The 18,854-nt window shown below is 39.1% G+C and overlaps 1 protein-coding gene across 1 annotated transcript; it reads right to left on the bottom strand.

The window, feature by feature from the left end:
- Nucleotides 1-8,200: 8,200 nt before the first annotated feature.
- Nucleotides 8,201-18,521, bottom strand: LOC147422987 (profilin-2-like). The gene is made up of 3 exons (XM_086500988.1): nucleotides 18,214-18,521; nucleotides 9,884-10,021; nucleotides 8,201-8,500 (listed from the first exon to the last, which is right to left on the bottom strand). The coding sequence occupies exons 1-3, from the start codon at nucleotides 18,337-18,339 to the stop codon at nucleotides 8,366-8,368; spliced, it is 399 nt and encodes a 132-aa protein (XP_086357114.1). The 5' UTR covers nucleotides 18,340-18,521; the 3' UTR covers nucleotides 8,201-8,365.
- Between the last annotated feature and the right edge of the window lie 333 nt (nucleotides 18,522-18,854).

The following is an 18,854-nucleotide window of genomic DNA, read 5'->3' as shown; positions in this document are numbered from 1 at the left end:
ACCTTGGTTTTGCAATGGAGAATGGTACAAAATCCCAACCCCATACTTGATTTTTGTGATTCTAAATACCATCTTTCTATTCGTGTAGAGCTCAATGACACTTCTTGAGTCCAACCTAAAATCTAGCATTATCAAAAGTTCTTAACTTCCTTGCTATTTACACTTAGATTTTACCAAATTTTTCCAGTTTATCGATTCCACACTCTGAAACACTTTTAAGCTTGATTAAGATGCTTTTATTGATCCACATTTAGATTGGAAAACACCAATGGGTTTTTTATCACTAGGGAAACCTATGGTATCAGTCTTAAGTCAATTGGGGGAAAATAATGGATCGCACAATCCAACTTTTGTAAGATTTTGAAACTTTGCCAAGTGACTACCTCTTGTGTATGAACACTATTGGTACAACTTTTCTGTCAAGTTTCTGTCAACAATGAATCATGATCCATGTTCCCTAACATTGCAATGCTACGTTACCCTCAATGGAATACACATTGGATTTGGATATACTTCTAATGAGTGAAATAATGGACACAAAAATAATCAAGGTATGGCTACTTCTTTTTCTACAAAGAGGCACTATACCCTTATAAATAGGAAGCAAAAGGGGACATCTCAACCTATTTCTAGTCTCTATTGGTCACTTGAATCAATTCAAAGTGTTCATTGCATTCATTGTTATGCAAGACTATTGTTACTTACAAATCATGACATGTTGATGAGGTTACAACAAGATTATTGGGGAAAATCACAAAAAACAAGCACGAATTATGTTTATGAAATTCTTTTTAGATGTGGCCATTGGGATGGAATGGGTCAAAAGATGCAATACCAATTTAGGCTATTGGTTGTCGGTTTGTTGTGAAGCATTGTATGAGATGAATGGAATACCAATAACTTTTTGTTGTCACTATAAGGAGAAGTTTGAGTCTAGTGTGCATAAATATGTGCATGGAAACACCACATTGAGAAGAAGCCTAGAGCACACTATTTTGGAAAGAGCATTACTTGATGAGTTTCTATATAAAAATTCCAATTGGATGCCACACAAAAGTAGAACAATGGCAGATGACTCAAGGGAAACTCAGTTTGGTAATTTCATCAACATATAAACAAGTTGATATTATAATTGAAATCAACTCAACACTTGACCAGAATAAAGAGTTCCCACATGTATCCCTAGTTAAGACGAGTTGTAATGCCTAGGGACAGCCGGCCACTTACTGGCCCAGGTGTGTGACCTCCCCTGGATATGCATATTCATCAAGTTGCTGCTTATGAAGCATTTTTCACTCTATGTGCAATATCTCTATGAGATTACTTTTAGGTCTACCAATCACCAATAGAGGTCATGGCTCGGTTTGGGTGCTTGTGGATTCTTCAAGTTAACCACGACGATTATTCAGGACATTGTTAATTCCTCAGCAATATTGTATGATATTGTGATTCCCGTTTACTAGTCATCTGGGATGACTGTCTGTAAACCATGGGGGAAACACACCTCAGTACTATCAGTTATCCAAGGGGATAGACAAGGGATACTGAAATCCATATTCCACACTGGCAATCGGCCACTTACTGGCCCAGGTCCGTGACCTCCCCTGGATATACCCTTGGCATGACATTACTCCCCCCTTGGAGACGGGTTTTCGTCCTCGAAAACAAGAGTGATGATACACTAATGTTTGTCACCGTGGCATCCTTCATGGATCCAACTGTTTGCTTGATCGGAACACAGTTCAGTAGGAGGTTCAATGAAACCAAGAGTAACATCTTAATTTTCCATATTGTTGTCCATTTGTAACCATCAGTTTTTACCAATTCCTATCCAATCAGAGTGTGTGGACTCCATTTAGAACGCACATGAGCATGCTAAATGAGTTATCACAACAAATATGTACCCGAAAGAGTACCGCTTTCACTTTTCATGAAAGTAACTTGCTGACATAGCTCATCATCCAAGTTTAAGTCCTTGACTTGTTTGCTAATTTCATCGGGAAACAATCCCACCATAACTAGTGTTCAAAGTTGAGAACCAACTTAAACATGAAGGGACTAAACTAAGTCACAAACATGCTTTAATCTATGATATGCAAACTCCAAGTAGAGCAATAAATGCTTACTAATCGGACTACGTGGTGCTAACGTACGCACTTTGCATTTCCTTTAGCACCAGATTACACTTTGTAATCCACCTATCCCCTTGGGTAATTGACAGTACTGAGGTGTGTTTCCCCCACGGTTTACAAACATTCGTCCTAGATGACGAGTAAACGAGGATCACAATATCGTACAACATTGCTGAGGAATCAACAATGTTTTGAATAACCATCGTGGTTAACTTGTAAGATCCACAAGTACCCAAACTGAGCCATGACCTCTATTGGTGATTAGTAGACCCAAAAGTAATCTCAGAGAAATATTGTACATAGAGTGAAAAATGCTTCATAAGCAATCACTTTATGAATACGCATGCCGTTCCAAATCAGCCATTGCTAAACACTATAGCCATAACAGCTAGTGTGCATGCATTTAGCAAAAAACAAATCTAAACCTGTATATCCATAATTGTCCTTGCAAATACTTATGGCGAATATGGTGCTCCTAGCACACATTGAAAAGGAATGTAATAGTTAGGAACACAAACTAAATAATTTCAGCTGCAATCATGTGCCTATCGTGCTGAAACGTTTGAACCATAATAGAAGGTGAAACAGTGATCACTTCTAGGTACAAACAATGAAACCTTTTTATTAACACTCATAGCCTTGCTAGATGCATAAACAACCATCTATAATGTTGTTTAGCTCCACTTGTACCTTAACAAATCAGTCTAAGTATCCGACAATTTTTTACCACCAAAATTGCTCCTGATATATCGTGCTAAAAATGGTCTAGGAAACAGATTTGACCAGCACCTAGGGACTTTGTCGTGACACGGAATTGAAATAGCGGGTGCCAGTGTCAGTCCCAGAGACTCATATTCTCCACATGTGGAATATGTCTCATGTAAGGGTGTCTGAGAAAAGAACATCCTTCAAGTACAAAATGTACTAGTGTGTAGAGGTAACTCTAAACACTCCGCGACAAGAGTGAGAGGACCCTCATTCATTGCTCCACACTAGCTAAACCAAACTCCTTGAGTCCCTAGACCATGTTGTATCCCATGTGACAGCATGTGCCAAATCGAATCCGTCAAGTGGGTTCATAACAGCATAATGTATATTGGACACTACGGCCCAAAATACTTGTTCCAACATGCCCTGTGCATGGCCTTGGGGATTGAACTGAAAGTTTGGTTATCCATATTCAAATGCATAGGAGCACGTCTCCCACCTGTGAAAAAACCAAGAAACATTGCACTGGAAACCCTGGGTGTTGCCTTCGCAATCCAAACCCGTTGGGTAGAATCTACGTAGTCAAACCCCTTGGTAAGACCCTTCGTAGAAACTGCTCAACTAGCAGGTAACAGTAACCAACATAGTTAACCGTGTACAGAATGATGGGAATCAACTTGAAAAGTTGAATTTGTCCACCATCACGTGGTAGAGTGCAGAATTCTTTCCTTGAAAGTATAATGGATATAGATCAAACTATGATCATAAATGCCTATGGGGTGATTTAGTAAGCACCCGTGGGGTCTTACCCCAAAACTATGCGTCCATAGACACTTGTAGTGCTACAGAGAGAGCAAGAGATCCACACGTGTAAAGCCTAGCTCTTATGGACAGCCATGCTGTCGCAACGGTTTGTTGCATCTAGAATCCGTGGTAGAGATCAACTGATGTGAGTTTATGGTTATCAAAAACTCAACTCGAGCATTGCACGGAAAACATGTAGTGCAAAAACAACACCCTAAACATCCGTAATGACAAGACTCTTGCTTGTCCATTAACATCGATGTGTACTCCACTGGGTAGATTTGTTCGATCTTATAAACAATCACCAAAGGAATGCCAACAGTTGGGTCGTACCCGAGATCTGACAATGACTCCTAGCCAGCGTGTGTGGCTCATAGCCCTTATGGCAATTAGTGTTCAATTGACAAAACGATGAAGATTGATGTAGAGAGCGTCTTGCCCAATTTCTAGCTGAGAGTTAGAGCACCTTGGCTCAAGCTGACTCCCAAACAAAACACGTATCAAAAGATTCTTAAAAAGTTTTCATTATTCCTCAAGAGAAATAAGAAAGAGAGAGAGAGATTGTTGGGCTGAGGAACTTTCCTGCATCTTATGTGTAGTGTACAGCTTATCCTATAAGCATGCAATAATCTGGCTGTATAACACTCTCATCAAAGAGGTAACAGAAAACACAAGTCACACCTTGCCTCACCTACCGTGTAGGGGATCGTGACTGTACAAAAATGACTTAAATATGGCACTTTGCCGGTGAATTAAGTCTTAGATTTAGGTTCATTTAAGTGTTGTTGTGCGTTGACAGCAACCAAAAAAATCATGTTAAACAATCCAAAACTTATCTTGTCCGTGAGAAAGTGTCTGGTGTTATAGCGGAAGCATATTGCATGAGGCGGTAGAACTGAATCTACCTAGCTAGCATGTTGTGCATGCAAAATTTAAAGCCCTTTGCAAAAGTGATGGCCTCAAACGTGAGATCCAAAACCATAAGTGCTTTGCACAAATGTATTGGGAGGGATTCTATGAAAGATATTCCCTATTTTGCCAGTTCCCCAAACTTGTGTGCCACTGCCCTTGATGCCAAGTCATTGGGCAGTACCTTGGCACAAGGGAGAAGCCTTGCTTCATGTAAAATTGTCAAAGCACTTTGCTTTGCACAAAAGCAGTAGTCTCTAATGTAAATGTATAAACATGAAAAATAAACAATACTGAACATGGTCTAACCTGGTCATCCTGTTGTCACCAGTTGTTTGGAGATGTCGAAGGAAAAGCTCGCTCAAGTGGAGATCATAACCATCTCTGTTGCACAAGAGAAAGGTGGCGTATGTATCATGCACACTCCTTGAAAGATCCTGCAGGCATATGGAGAAATTCCCCAAGGACGTGTGCTCATAGCATACCCCAAACGGAAACAATCTCCATGCAAAATTCCTACATTGAAGCCTTGCTTCTCATAAATATGTTTGGGCAAAGAGCCAACCGATGTGGCTGCAGATATCATGACAAAAAGAATCGACCGTGTCAAGCAATTTTGATTGAAATTAACCAGTACTGTGTGGTAAGCATCCTTTGTCAGCTTCAAGACACAGTAAGAAGGAGTCGGCCATGCCGAGCAATGTGCCTCCTTCATCAATTCAAGCAATAGAATGTGCCAATCTCCTTGAGATTCCAAAATAGTGCCAATTTGCTATGCTTTTGCATCAAAATGAAACCGTTGGGAAGTTGTGCTATGGAGCAATGCAGTTGGTACTAAAGCCATGCTTGATTCCATTCTTTAAACCAATCAAATTTATGGTGCTTACAATAATTTTCATAAGCCATGCTTGTGCTTTGTGTGCCTAAAGTGTATGCACGTCTATTGCATATCATAGCTATCAAGCAGATGTTCAATAAACAAAAATCAATTGCATACCTCAATAAGTACACCTGCCGACAAATCTTGCCGACCCAAAAAAAGAATGACTTGCAAGCAAAAAGAAAACCGATAAATAATTCTCCAGACACTGTTGCTTGGTGCAATGGATGATCTACTTCCTCATGTCGAGGGCCTTGCCCTATTCGCAACTGAATTGAGAGCTTGTGAAAACGTCAATGCTCTAGTTGGGTTACACAAACCGTGACCATGAGTGTCTTTGGATATAGCCTTGCTCCTTTGTCCCAATTAGAAACAATGTTCAGAGACGTAGGAAAGATAGTTGTACTATCTTCTTCAATTTCATAAAAGCATTCGTTCGATTAGCAAGAGCTTGTCGCATGCCTTGCATGCTATACCAAGATCCTTGACGAAAGGCGATCAGTCAACAAACAATCCACCTCCGTGTATCGACATTCATTGTCACCACTGTAATGTTGCTCAGCATGAATCATGGTGCTCTTCTTCAAACCCCTTTCATGATTGGTGTGTTCGAGCCTCCATGGTTCTTGAACCAGCGTGTCCTCATTAGACTCTATCTGTGTTATTAAATTTTGCATGCTGCATCTCTCAAAAACGTGCACCTTGTAGCCCTTCTACATCCATAGCAGTCGCTTGCGACTGCTGGGTGTGTGCCTGGGGTGGGCATGCACCCTTAAAACCTTTAAAGAGTGGCCAAAATGTGACCGTGGGCGGCCCCCAAGTGGAAAAAGGAGAAAAACGATGGCGACGGCCTGCTACTACAGCGTAGCGCAAGGAAGAACATGAGGCACCTCTTGATGCATTGCAGGGTCGAGATTTTCTCCCCTTGGAGCCGCGACCCCGCTGAACCCACCTGTGCACGATTTTGACTTGGTTGAGAATTGAATCTCTCCTACTCCAAGAGCGCCTACACACGGCCGCTACACAACTCTGCTCGACCTTGCTCCGCCTTATCATAAGGGATATGGCCCATGCGATGTCGTGCTCCTATCCTTGGCAGATTGATAACGACAGAGAGCGAGAGAAAGACCGCAAAGAAAGGGAGGCCATGCCTCACCTCCAACTGAGAGAGAGAGAGAGAGAGAGAGAGAGAGAGAGAGAGAGAGAGAGAGAGAGAGAGAGAGAGAGAGAGAGAGAGAGAGAGATCACATGCAACGCCTTCGTTCCATGCAAAGCCTTCCTCCATAGCTCTCTCCTCTCCTGAGCTCTGATGCCAATGTAATGCCTAGGGAACTGCCTGACCTGGATTCACCGCCCAGCCTCTCTTATATAGCCCGTGGCTACTGAATCCCCTGTTCCACACTGGCAGCTGGCCACTTACTGGCCCAGGTCCATGACCTCCCTTGGATATGCCCTTGGCATGACACGAGTTATTTCTCTAAGTGCAACTTAAGTAGCTCACTCGAGCCAAGGGTAGACTCACCAAACTAAGCCTACAAGAAAGAGGTATGCAAGAAAGAGAAATTCACATGGCATAACAAAAAGTTGTAAGAACTTAAACTATGCATGGTGCACTTTTTTAGAAACACAACCACTATGTATGCATCATCCATGATAAGGTGGACCAAAAGAAGACATCCATTCCAAAACTATGTATCAATCCTAAGGGCATGGATTCAAGGTATAACGTGCAGGTAGCATTGAGTGGTATAATCACCCATGCACCTTCAGAAGGTCATTATGGAAGCTTTGTCTTGAATTGTTTGTGGTCATCTCATCTAAGCCTTACAATTGGTCCAATACCAAATTGTTTACATAACATTAAGAGGACTGATAAGCATCTTCATGGTGACCTTGTAATCTGATTGAAGCCTTATAATTGGTCCAATTCCAAATTGTTTACATAACTTTAAGAGGACTGATCAGCATCTTCTTGGTGACCTTGTAATCTGATCTAAGCCTCACAATTGGTTCAATTGCAAATTGTTTACATTAGAGAGGATAGATAAGCATCCTCTTGCTGACCTTGTAATTTGATATAAGCCTTACAATTGGGTCAATTGCAAACTGTTTGCATAACTTAGAGAGTACATAAGCATCCTCTTGGTAACCTTGTAACAATTGGTCTTCCAAGGAGTAATACATCACTTCTATATACAAGCTTATTGAATCATTATTGTCAATGCCATTAAAGCCCTCCTGACTAAACGAGCACTAAACCACATAGGTCTTTGATGATGACTTTGTTGTGGAATTGTTGTCTATGGGAATCTCAAGGAGCCTCAATGACCCACAAAAATGGCTCTTGTTGCCCAAGTGGGTCTTGAACATTGATCTCGTTGATGAGAGACCGACTCTTTAACAACTACACCTACACATGAATCATAACCCTTCAAAGAAAAATTATGCATATAAAGAGAAACATGTCTACCATGTCCAAGTTTACTATCATGGTTCGTTTTACATCACACCTCCTTGGATGGCTTGCAGAACTTTTGATCTTCGTGCTACTAGTTGCTTGCCATAATTCCTTGATGGGGTCTTCATGCTAGAACCCGTTGTAGATATCCTTGAGGCATTGAGACTCCAAAGAAAGATAGCAACTCAAGCACTATTACATGCATGGGAATGATGTTCTATTAGATTCAAGCTAGCATGTCATAAATACCCAAAAACATCTTGAAGGATTGACATGTAAAGTAAAAGTAGAGAAAATTATAACAATGACTTCTAATAAGTGTCTCATGATTTAAAAACCTTTTAAGCGTCATGTACAAAAGAGACAAAGGGTTTGAGAAGTGTGGTTTCATTGTATCCCTTTTGTCTCAACAATCACCACATGTAACTCCTTTTGTTACTCTCACAAGTTCTCGTTATAAGTCAAAAAATTTGCTCAGATACACTGGTCAATCAAGTAATCACCAAGCTTTTCAACCACAATGCTGCATTCACTTGGTTGAATCCCTTCATCATATATGCCAATTACAAGAGCAGCACTTGTTTTCTTTATTGTCACGCCTCCTTTTCCCTGAAAAATCTCTAAAAATTGTGTTAGCCCGAATGAACTTCTAGATAAGACTACGTTGTGATAACGTGAACACCTGTAAAAGGTATACAATCAATTTGTTTTTAAGAACTCTGCTTTGTTTTTCCAAATGTCATTTTAGGCAAACAAATGTGCATTCTTATCCTCATTTGATTTTAGTCAATCATACATGTTACTTTATTTTCTCACATGTGCAATCTCAACTATCTAAAGCTATAGAGTGTGTGCATTGGGTGGTGGGTTTGTTCTTTCTTTCTTTCTTTTTTTGGTGGGTTTGCGTTTGGGGTTTTATTTTTTACTTTTTTTTGGGGGGGGGGGGGGGGGGGGGTTTGTCTACTGCTGAGTATGGAGTTTGAATTACCCTTTTAATTTTTAGTTTTGAAAACGCACATTTGTAAGGCTTCCATTATGAGGAGAAGCCATCGTGTATTTTAAAAAAATTACTCGTCAAAAATTTAAAAAATCACGTTTAATTTCAAGCTTTGCTCAAGACTGGATCTGTCGGAATATTCTCTTTTCGTCAAAATATTATGATCAGATGACAGTCGAAAAGTGTTCAAAAAACGATCGATCGATTGGTCGGTGGTCACTAGCTGGTGGCCAAATTATAGGCGAACTTGTCTTCTCACGGACATCCACACATGGGCGCATTGGAAACTCTAACTTGAACTTGTCTACACAAGGGCGGTTACACACGGTTGTCTCTCATGAGAGAGGGCATCCCTTTTGGCCTATTAAAGGAGGCCTCTTCTACACACAAAATGCATTGTGAAGGTGATGAAACAAGGTGAGTGTGAGGTGGTGAGAGTGAAACAAGGCGGGAGCTCCATTAAGGGTATAATCCTTTTTATAACCTACTTCTAGTTTGAAGTATTAAAGCCATTGAGTGGCTGTTTTCCTGTGGACATAGCCCAAATTGAGTGAACCTCGTAAATCATGTGTTCTTTCTCTCTCTCTCTCTCTCTCTCTCTCTCTCTCTCTCTCTTGTGTGTGAAAATTATCTTTCTCCATTAAAGTAAGCTACTCTAATATCTACTTAGCTACATCCTATTTCCTAACATCAAGTAAGTATCCACGATTTCGTGTATATAGACATAAGTGCATATACACACATCCTTTATCCCCAATGTATTGCATGGGCATTGTTCATATATCTATACATGTTTTTAACAACTCATTCAATGAAATGTAGTTAGTCTACATGCAATGACACAAAGAAGATACACATACCCTTAATGTGAAAGAAAATTTGAAGTATGATAAGACTCTAACTATATATGTACAAGTATGTTGCCACATACCTTGATCTTACATTCTTGTTATCACATACCTATAGTGGTGTTACTCCAAGTGTGGCAAGTTTACCTTTTTTCCTCGTATAACTTGGCCTGGCTCTCCTTGAATCAGCATGTACTTAGTTCCTCCTAGTATAACACCATGTTGAGCAAGCTCATCACTATCATTGAACCCTTTCGCAATGCTCTCAATCTCATCCGAAGTTACCTGTAGGAATTAGAGCATCATACATCTAATAGTCCTTTTGAAATACTATTCTCAAGAAAACTTAAAATATAGCTAGAAGGCTTCTAGAAAAATAGCAAGGAGTTATAAATATTGTGTGGCTCTAAGAGAATCGTAAAGTGCACTCACAATTTATTTATTTTTGAAGACAAATTTAGATCGCCCCAATCTCAAAGAAATTAAAAGTCTTTCAATACTTCTTTTTTTTTTTTTTTTTTTTGGCAAATCAAAACATCTTAAGTAGATAAGTGATGGGTGAGTTTGGGAAATGAAAAAACCCATGGAAGTGGAAAGTCAAAAGTCCATATAAAGAGAGGTGGTGGAGTGCTCCTTCATACATTTGTGTTTTCTTTGCTTATTTTTCTTGTAACGTTTTCTTTTCTGGAGACTATGCTTGCACTATATAAGCAGTGAATAATTTTGTTTTGAAGCCATTAAGGAGAGACGAAGTATGTTTGATTAAATATTGGTATAATCATAGTTTCAAGATTTTTAGATGTTATCAACTTTTTTGCTATTAAGTATGACCTATTGGTCTAGAATCTCCAAACTTGGTTTTATACTTGGGGGGAAATCACATTACCAACTTGCACCACCTACCATGGGACTTACATCACACATGTATATAGATCATACTTTGTACAAATTTTATCAATGCGGTATGTGGAAGTCTCTTGCCACATGAGTTACTGTTGTGAAAGATACATAGTTTTCTTTCAATACATTTGAGTGGGTACACTCAAAAACTATATAATAGAATTTAAAAATATTTGAAAATCCAACATTTCATCAATTTAAATTGTGAGTGTTCTATGACTTTAAGATGTGGATATGGAAGCATGTGTTGTTGTAGCCCGCGATAGTAGGTGGGGTCTGAGAGTAAAGGTGCCCATGTGTGTGAGCAATCATCTTGCAACTTGAAATGAGGGTGTGTCTCTCCCCTCGTGTGGGCTATGAATGTGGTTGTGATCCTCTTTACTTTCACCCCTCTTCATGTTTTCTGGTGATGAATATTGCATGAATTGGAACTCTCTTATATGCGCATGTTTTCACTTTAGGTTTGTAAATAAAAGCCCTTTGTTATAAATGTGAACAATAAGAGTAATTTCTCATGTTCTCCATGGGTTTTCTAAAAAAACATTTTGCTAAATGTTTTTTAATATGCTTTGTTTGAAATGATTTTCAATATGTTTATATGCATGGTTGAAAGTAGCTATGGACTACCATCTTTCATACGTAAGGGTTTTTTTTTTTTTTTTAAAATGCTCAGTTGAGCTTGAATTGATTAAAACTCAAAAAATCACAAAGAGCCTTGGCATATCCTTTGCATAGGGATAACCAAGAAAAAATACGTCGAAGGGCGATCAAACCCTATATCTTTAACTTGCAGGTCTTACTACAATGTATTCGCCACCAACACATTTCTAAAACTACATTTGAGTCCAGAGGCTCACACTTCCCTTGAAACAATAGTACATTCTTGGACTGCCAAATAACTCTTAACACCATGGCTCTTACTATGCAAATGTCTGTCATAAGATCCAAATCATCAATGCACTTGGAGCCCAACCTTCAAAAAATAAAGAAATTCCAAATGGAAAATTGAGCTCAAATTTGAAGGGGTAAATCAATTCCAAGTTCCTTAAGACTTGGAGGCATTTTTGTGCAAAGCCAAGGAAAGAGACTATCAGTTTTTGTAGTTGGGTGACCACAAATTGAAATTTATCAGCTTCCTCAAATTAAAATGATATACTCATAGGCAAGATTTAGTGCCTAGTGAAGTAACACTTAAAACTTACTCCAAAAATCTTGTTAATTGAATGAAATCTAGTTGGAGATAAGTGTAGAAATTATTGCATGCATAAAGGTATCTAATAAAAATATTACATGAGGTTTGACATCATAGACTAATGAGAAACTTTTTCATTTGTAGATCTTGCAATTGGCGGGGATATTTAATCCTTGGATTTGGTAGAGAAATGACAAATAGAAGTACAAGCATACTCAAGTCCTTTTGGATTCAAGAGTATAAAGTTGACATTGAAGTGGTTCACAAGCAAGAGGTAAATGTAACTTATCAGGTAAATGGTTGAATGCAAGCATTATCGATAGTCTTTGAAGAACCTTAGACTTGGTAAAGTGCTAGGAAATGTGAATATTGGAAAAATATTTTGAGAGTAGGGTGTCTATTGAAGAGAGTGTAAACCAAGAGGGATGAATTTTGTGTGTTCCAAAAGAGGTATCAAAATACTTACTTCGACACTAGCTCAAGCATGCACAGTGAATTTTCATGATCTTATAAGGAAGGAAGCTCTAACATGAGGTTTCACACTATCTTGATCACTTTGTATGAAATGAGCATGGATCACTAATCTATATTGACCCTTTTGATAAGTACATGAGGAGAATTGCCAAGTGGCAGTTTTCTAAGCCTAAGATAGTATTTTCCAAGGAAGTTTTAAACTGGAAAGTCAATAAATACATGGACAAAGAGGGACTCAATACCGTTTGGTAGAAAATATTTATGTGGTGGACAAGTGATGAAGTTGCTAGAGAAACACAAGAAGATGTGCCTGAGAGGCCACCTCAAGGACAGATGGAATGTTATGTCCTAGCCAATACACATATTGTGATGGAAACAAAAACTTGAAGTGAGCTATTGGGAACAAGTAGAATTATCAAAGTTGTGTATGGTCATGTATCCCAAGCTAGGATCAATCCTAGATAGTAATATCATCTACGTCTTCCTATAGAGGAAATTGAAAATGTTGCCTTAGATAATTTATCAAGATGGATTCAACCGACAAAAATGACTTTACAATGAACAAAGAGGAATTTGAGGAAATTTTGCACAAGGTGTTTTTAATGGGTTATGGGACTCCAAACAAGAAAAAGGAAATGGTAGCAAACCCATCACAAATTCAATAGCATAGATCTACCCAAAATCAAGACCAATCTAAGCTAGAAAAGAGTGGAAATTTTATCCCAAAAGCCTTGACTAAATGTGGGAAACCTTGTTGAATCACAAACAAAACAAGACTAACATGGTGACCAATAGACCAATAAAAGGCCAAATGGGTCACAGGTCAATATTGTTTGGTTTAGAGACCTTTGGATTATGAGGAGAAAACTCGGATCAAATCATGCAAGGAAAGCATGATCAAAAATTAGGTAAAAGAGCACAATGGTCGGGGGAATACATATGATTACCTTGCTAGCTTTCATCAAGTGCTATGAATATAGAGTCTATGAATTTCATATGTAGTATGAGGGTTTTGGGCTACTATGGAAGGCAAAGCTTTGGCTTGGTTCCAAGCTCCCCTCCTGGGAAGCATCAAAAACCTCCAAGCTCTAGCTCAAAGAATTGTAGCTTCATTCTCTAAATTTAGGATTAATGACAACATAGTGGCATAGGTTTATAACTTCAAATAGTATCAAGGGAAAACTATAAGGGGTTTCACCAATCAAATGAGCCAATACATATCTAGATGCCTAGTGAGAGAAATTCCTAAGCAAGAAAGACTTGTTTTTCTCTTCTCCAAAGGGTTGCTAAACAAATAGTTTCATGTGAGCTTGTATAGCATGAAACATACCATTTTAGATGGTTGTACACATGATGCCATAGATTTACAAGACAGCCATGAGATTTATGGGAAGAATCCCAAGATTTGATATAAAGAACAATAGGATTTTTGTTGTTATATCTGCATAAGTGGCCCATTGGTAAGTTTTACCCCAATTATCTATGGAGACACAACAACCAAAAGAATGGCTCGATTACTAAGGGTTCCACAAAAACCAATACCACTGCAAATCTTGGGTTAGGGACCTCCTCAAGGATAGCCTATGGCTCCAAAAAACCATCCTTGAGACTCACGTGACACTATAGGCCAAAATATGATGGGAGCATACCTTATGTATTTATGCAACCGCAAGGGCAACCAACTTATAGGTATCCCCCTAATGTCACTCGAAGGCATGTTCCTCTAAAGTTAATGCAACCAGAAGAGCAAGCAAACAAGTAGGCAATGGTTCTTCTAATACCTTGTAATGAGAGCTTCCTTGTGATGCCAATTGGTGAGGGATCTTATTTTCCACGACCTTTTATAGACCTTTCTAGTCATGTGTCAAGGGACATGAACACATTGTACTGCATTTCAAATTGAGGGCTGAGGAAACTTGCACTTCAAGAATGGGAAGTTGTCATAACTATGGAGCTAATGTTCATTGGAAGAATGAATACCCTAAGATAGAACAAAATTTAGAGCCTCTTCTTAGGTATTGTAAGGAATGTGTTCTTAGAGCCTCTTCCTAGGTATTGTAAGGAGTGTGTGGTGTGACTCACTTTCTAGTGGATTTTTCAAAACATCCCAAAAAATAAAACAAGATGGCAATAAATCTGGCAATGGTGCAGCTTGCAAGTTCATGAGAGAGTGAACCAACCATACCTATCAAGGTGATAACAAGAGGAAGCCAAGAGCCCATATGTAAATAAATAGTCCTCAAAAAGCTCTTAGAAATCCAAGCCAGAGAAACACCAAGTAGGTTGTAATAGGGTAAAACAATTGCCAATGGAATCAAGGGGTTCAGTTTTGCTTGAAAAACTTTGAGCGTATACATATTGTTTTAGAAGCGTATCAAGCCTTGAGAAACTCAAGAAGCTATCATTGTTGAGTTGAGGAGACTAAAGCCTTTGGAGGGACTATCCGCTATAGATTTGGGGGGTACGCATGATTTCCTACACCATGAGACAACCAATGTGGGTGACCCTACCACTAAAGTCCAAACTATAAAGTTCCACAACAATTTTCCTCACCACTGCCATGGAAATCTCATTGACAGATTTGGAGAGGTGGAGTGAGCAAAAAAAAAAAAAACAAATAGTGCAAGATTACTTGCAACGGTTAAGTTGAAATTAATCTCATCAGCTATATTCAAATACTCAAAGCAATTAGGGACACGTACAATTTTTTTTAACCTTTGGATGGCTCATTCCTTTGGAACCTAGCCTATCTACAGGTGTGTCCTTTCCAACTCATGTGCAATGCAAAGTTTCTAAAAGCATGTAAAGTGTGCAATGGTCTTTGGTCTATTGTTGATAGTGGTAGCTAAGCTAAGAGTCAATAGCCAATCATCACAAAGGAGTTTTTAACGTTAATTAGATTGCAAAAAATTTCAACCCATCACCCTAGTAAGACCATGTATCACATGAAATCGGATAGGATTTGGGAAAGATTGCTACGTTGTAAGATCCTCGATCTTTTTATAGGTATTAAAACATAAATAAGTACTTCTTTAATAGTAAACTTGAGTTCAAAATAGTCATAATCAGGTTCTAGAAAAATGTTCAAAATTGAGAGCAAAAACAGAAACATTCAAGTTACATATATGTAAAATCATAAAAAAATTTAATACTAAAAATTTTATCCAAAAATTATCTTGATAAGACTCAAAAATTGTCGAAAGGCAAAATTGCTAACCAAATGACTTAAATCTATGATCATGTTTTTCGAGAGCTGTGATGAGAAAAATTTATGATGACACAAATTTTGACAACAATGATTTTAGTATAAATATAGGTTGAGAAACAAGAAAGCCACAATTTTCCTTCATGAGACCAAAGGCTTGGTAGAGGGTCTGTGTATCCTCTGTGTGTCTCTAGGGACCTTCTCCACCATCTCATTTCTTCTTCATAGCCTTCCCTGGCATCTACTCTGTGTGAGTGCTTCTATGTATGTAGCACCTCTCTTGAATCAATTCGAAGCATTCAAGAGGGAGGAACAAGACTTGAAACATATGCGCATTGTAGTTTTAGTCTCTATCACCATAGCTCTTTGCAAGCTATATGCTATGCTCCTAGAGATCAATATCTCTTTTGTATACACTTCTTCTTCGATCTCTATGCACAACTATCATGCTTCTTCATTCTCTTATGCTCATAAACTAGATTACAGAGCACATATCACAAGCAATTTTTCACTATTTAATCCATGCAATTGGATATGTGTTTATGCTTGTACTTTTGTTGTGGTTTTCTACTTTAATTATGATTAAGCATAGGTGATAAATTTTACTTACTTAAGGCTCTAGTCATTATTCTAGTCAATTTTAAATCTCAATATTTTTCTTATGTAGAGTAGTTCACCTCTACTAAACAATAAATATCTCAAAGTTAGTAACTCTAATAAATTCTCTCTCTCGCTCGCTCTCTCTCTCTCTCTCTCTCTCTCAAAGTACTCAAACTTATTTGTTTGTCTCACATTGACTTTGTGATCCCAAACCAATTTTGAGATAATCCAAAAATTGTGCCTTAATTGTGTCTATTTTTGGCAGAGTTGAGAAGGGATTAGATTAATTGCTTTTCTTGACCTTTTCAATGAGACATCATTAAATTAAATCGCTTCAAAACATTGTAGGACAATAGAGATTAACAATTTTACACAAGTCTGTGATTCCAAAGTTGATTTTCATCATGTACAATCATACAATCGTGTTTCATGCTCTCCTTTTGCTTCTTTGATCCCATACAAGAGCTATATGTGCAATTCTCATATACGTTTATATCAAGATTCAATTCCTAGCATGTTAACATCATTAGCATAATATTTGATTATTTTACATTGAGACTCGTGGTTAAATAAAGATGTCTATGTTGTTTTTTTGTCTTAGCTTTCATGCTTTGCTGGCTGAAGATTACTAGACCATACACTTCTAAATGCATAGTTTTATATCAAGGATTAATTTTTGTTATATAAAAATTAATTAGATAGATCACAAAAGCTATATTGGCTACTATTTTGGTTATCTATATTATTTTTTGGGTCGATTTTCTCTTATTGGCCTCTATTACCTAAGTTGTAATAGGTGATGTACTAGCTGGCTCCCAACAAAGTGAGATTTTTCCTTGTTCGAAGGGGAGAAAATCAGATACATAGCCCTTTTGACCTTACATGATATGAGGCTCTACTACATAAGTAGATACAAGTTTGTATATTTGAGGATTTTTATTGCATTGAAAGTGCTTTTTTTTTTCCGTTGGATATAGCCCAAGAGTTGTATGACTTATATAGGGGGTCATCTACTCATCATACTTGTGTCATATCTTCTTCTCTCACTCTCTCCCTCACATCTCTACTCAAGGGTACCACCAAACACTAGGTTTCCTTGTATGTATGCTCTCTTTTTCTTGGTATGATGTTCCTTTGCGTTTGTGGCTATACTAAGCAAGTTACATATGGGAGTGAAGCTTTGTAGGACATATAGATCATAGGAGCTTTAGATTTGCAAATCGTCATGAAGAATATATCTTTGTTTTTTGCTGCTAGGAACATGTAATGTGGGAGGAGATCAAGTAACCATTACTCTCTCACCCACTTCATAATTGAGCCATGCTAGCTAGCTTCGCTACTTTTTGGTTTGCCATTCCCTCTCTTTTCAAGCAGGAAACTCTAGAGTACACTAGCGTAAGGTCTTACCACACCACCTCGACTCTTGCAGTGTCCATATGGTACCAACCTGTTGCTACTTGCAAATCAAGATATTTCTTAACTCTATTGTATGAATGTTGCATAGAGTTTAACATGGTGATTGAGCAAGTTCCAATTCTGGTACTCTGCAAGCTACAAAGGAAGCTCGACAAGAACAATGGGATGATTCCAGCAAATTTGAAGTGAGAGCTTTTAGTTGAGGATGTTATCACTCGGACTGCAGCAGGCAGGCAGGCAGGCAGGCAGACGTATAAAGTGGACGAGATACTAAACTAATTACCTATGGTAACTCATTTTGTAAAATCATTATTATCGAAAATTCTCCCTCCCTGTCTCGCCCTATGACTTCCTAGCTTTGCTTGTGAATCTCCTCAAGCACCCTCCTCCTACCAGCCCCAGCCCCAGCCCCAGCCCCCTACACCCCACCCCTCCTCTCCTCCTCCAATGCAATACCTCCCTACCACCCTCTCGCCTTTTATCTACCTCATCTCGACAACACGGATTTGTTAGACTTTAGTTTTCAAGGCAAACTAGTTCGAAAGCTGTGATTTTTATAGATCTACAACTGCAACTCACTTTTTATATCGGGTTCAATACTATCCATGTTTATTTTAATTTAAACGGGGGGGTGTGCGCGCGCGCGTGTGTGTGTGTGAGAGAGAGAAGGGAAAGGAGGAGGGAGAGTACCGCAGGGAAGGCGTGGCTTTGAGCCCAAATGTTGCCATCTTGGCCCATGATGGCGGCAGCACTCAGGTGCTTACCAGGGGCCAGCTCCACCATCAGCTGCCCATCTACGAAATCCTGCCAGGACATTCTTGCCCTACCCCAAGCTCCAATTCGCAAAGGGTGTTTCCCTGTGTGTGTGTGTGTGTGTGTGTGTGTGTGTGTGTGTGTGTGTGTGTGAGAGAGAGAGAGAGAGAGAGATCAGCAGTGCGTCTTATGATGAACGACAGTAGAAGTAGAAGAAGATAAGCGAGTAAGAAGAATATCGCTTTACCTCATACATAAAGTTGTTAGTGGCAGCGTGAGAAATGGGGAAGAGAAGCATTCCCTTGTTGTGGAGAGAGCGGGTGGGGTGGCTTTTTCCTCTGCTTTTTGCAAAAGAGGAGGGAACAGTGATGGCATGACCCCGCTCTCCACAAATCTAAGTAAGGCCCTGGCCCCTCCTGAGTCCTCCCTCTTCACCAAACACGAGCAGTGGGCAGTGGGTGGGAGGCGGGGGCCTGGCCTGCCGTTAGCAAGCCCCCATCAGGCACAGCCATATGATCACCTAATTTCCTCTTCCTGCCGACAGCCTCCTCCAAATGCCCTCATGCTTCAACACATAG

This window comes from Adiantum capillus-veneris, chromosome 26 (genome assembly GCF_014529385.1).
Source record: "Adiantum capillus-veneris isolate H3 chromosome 26, ASM1452938v2, whole genome shotgun sequence".
NCBI lineage: Eukaryota > Viridiplantae > Streptophyta > Polypodiopsida > Polypodiales > Pteridaceae > Adiantum > Adiantum capillus-veneris.
Note: the sequence above shows the minus strand (reverse complement) of the source record. Positions and strands in the feature narration are given on the sequence as shown.

Coding starts and splice junctions, on each gene's coding strand:
- LOC147422987 (XM_086500988.1), bottom strand. CDS start 18,339: ATGTCCTGGCAGGATTTCGTAGATGGGCAGCTGATGGTGGAGCTGGCC. Junction 10,022..18,213: donor AAAGCCACGCCTTCCCTGCG/GTACTCTCCCTC, acceptor TAATTCCTACAG/GTAACTTCGGATGAGATTGA. Junction 8,501..9,883: donor AAGTTATACGAGGAAAAAAG/GTAAACTTGCCA, acceptor GAGATTTTTCAG/GGAAAAGGAGGCGTGACAAT.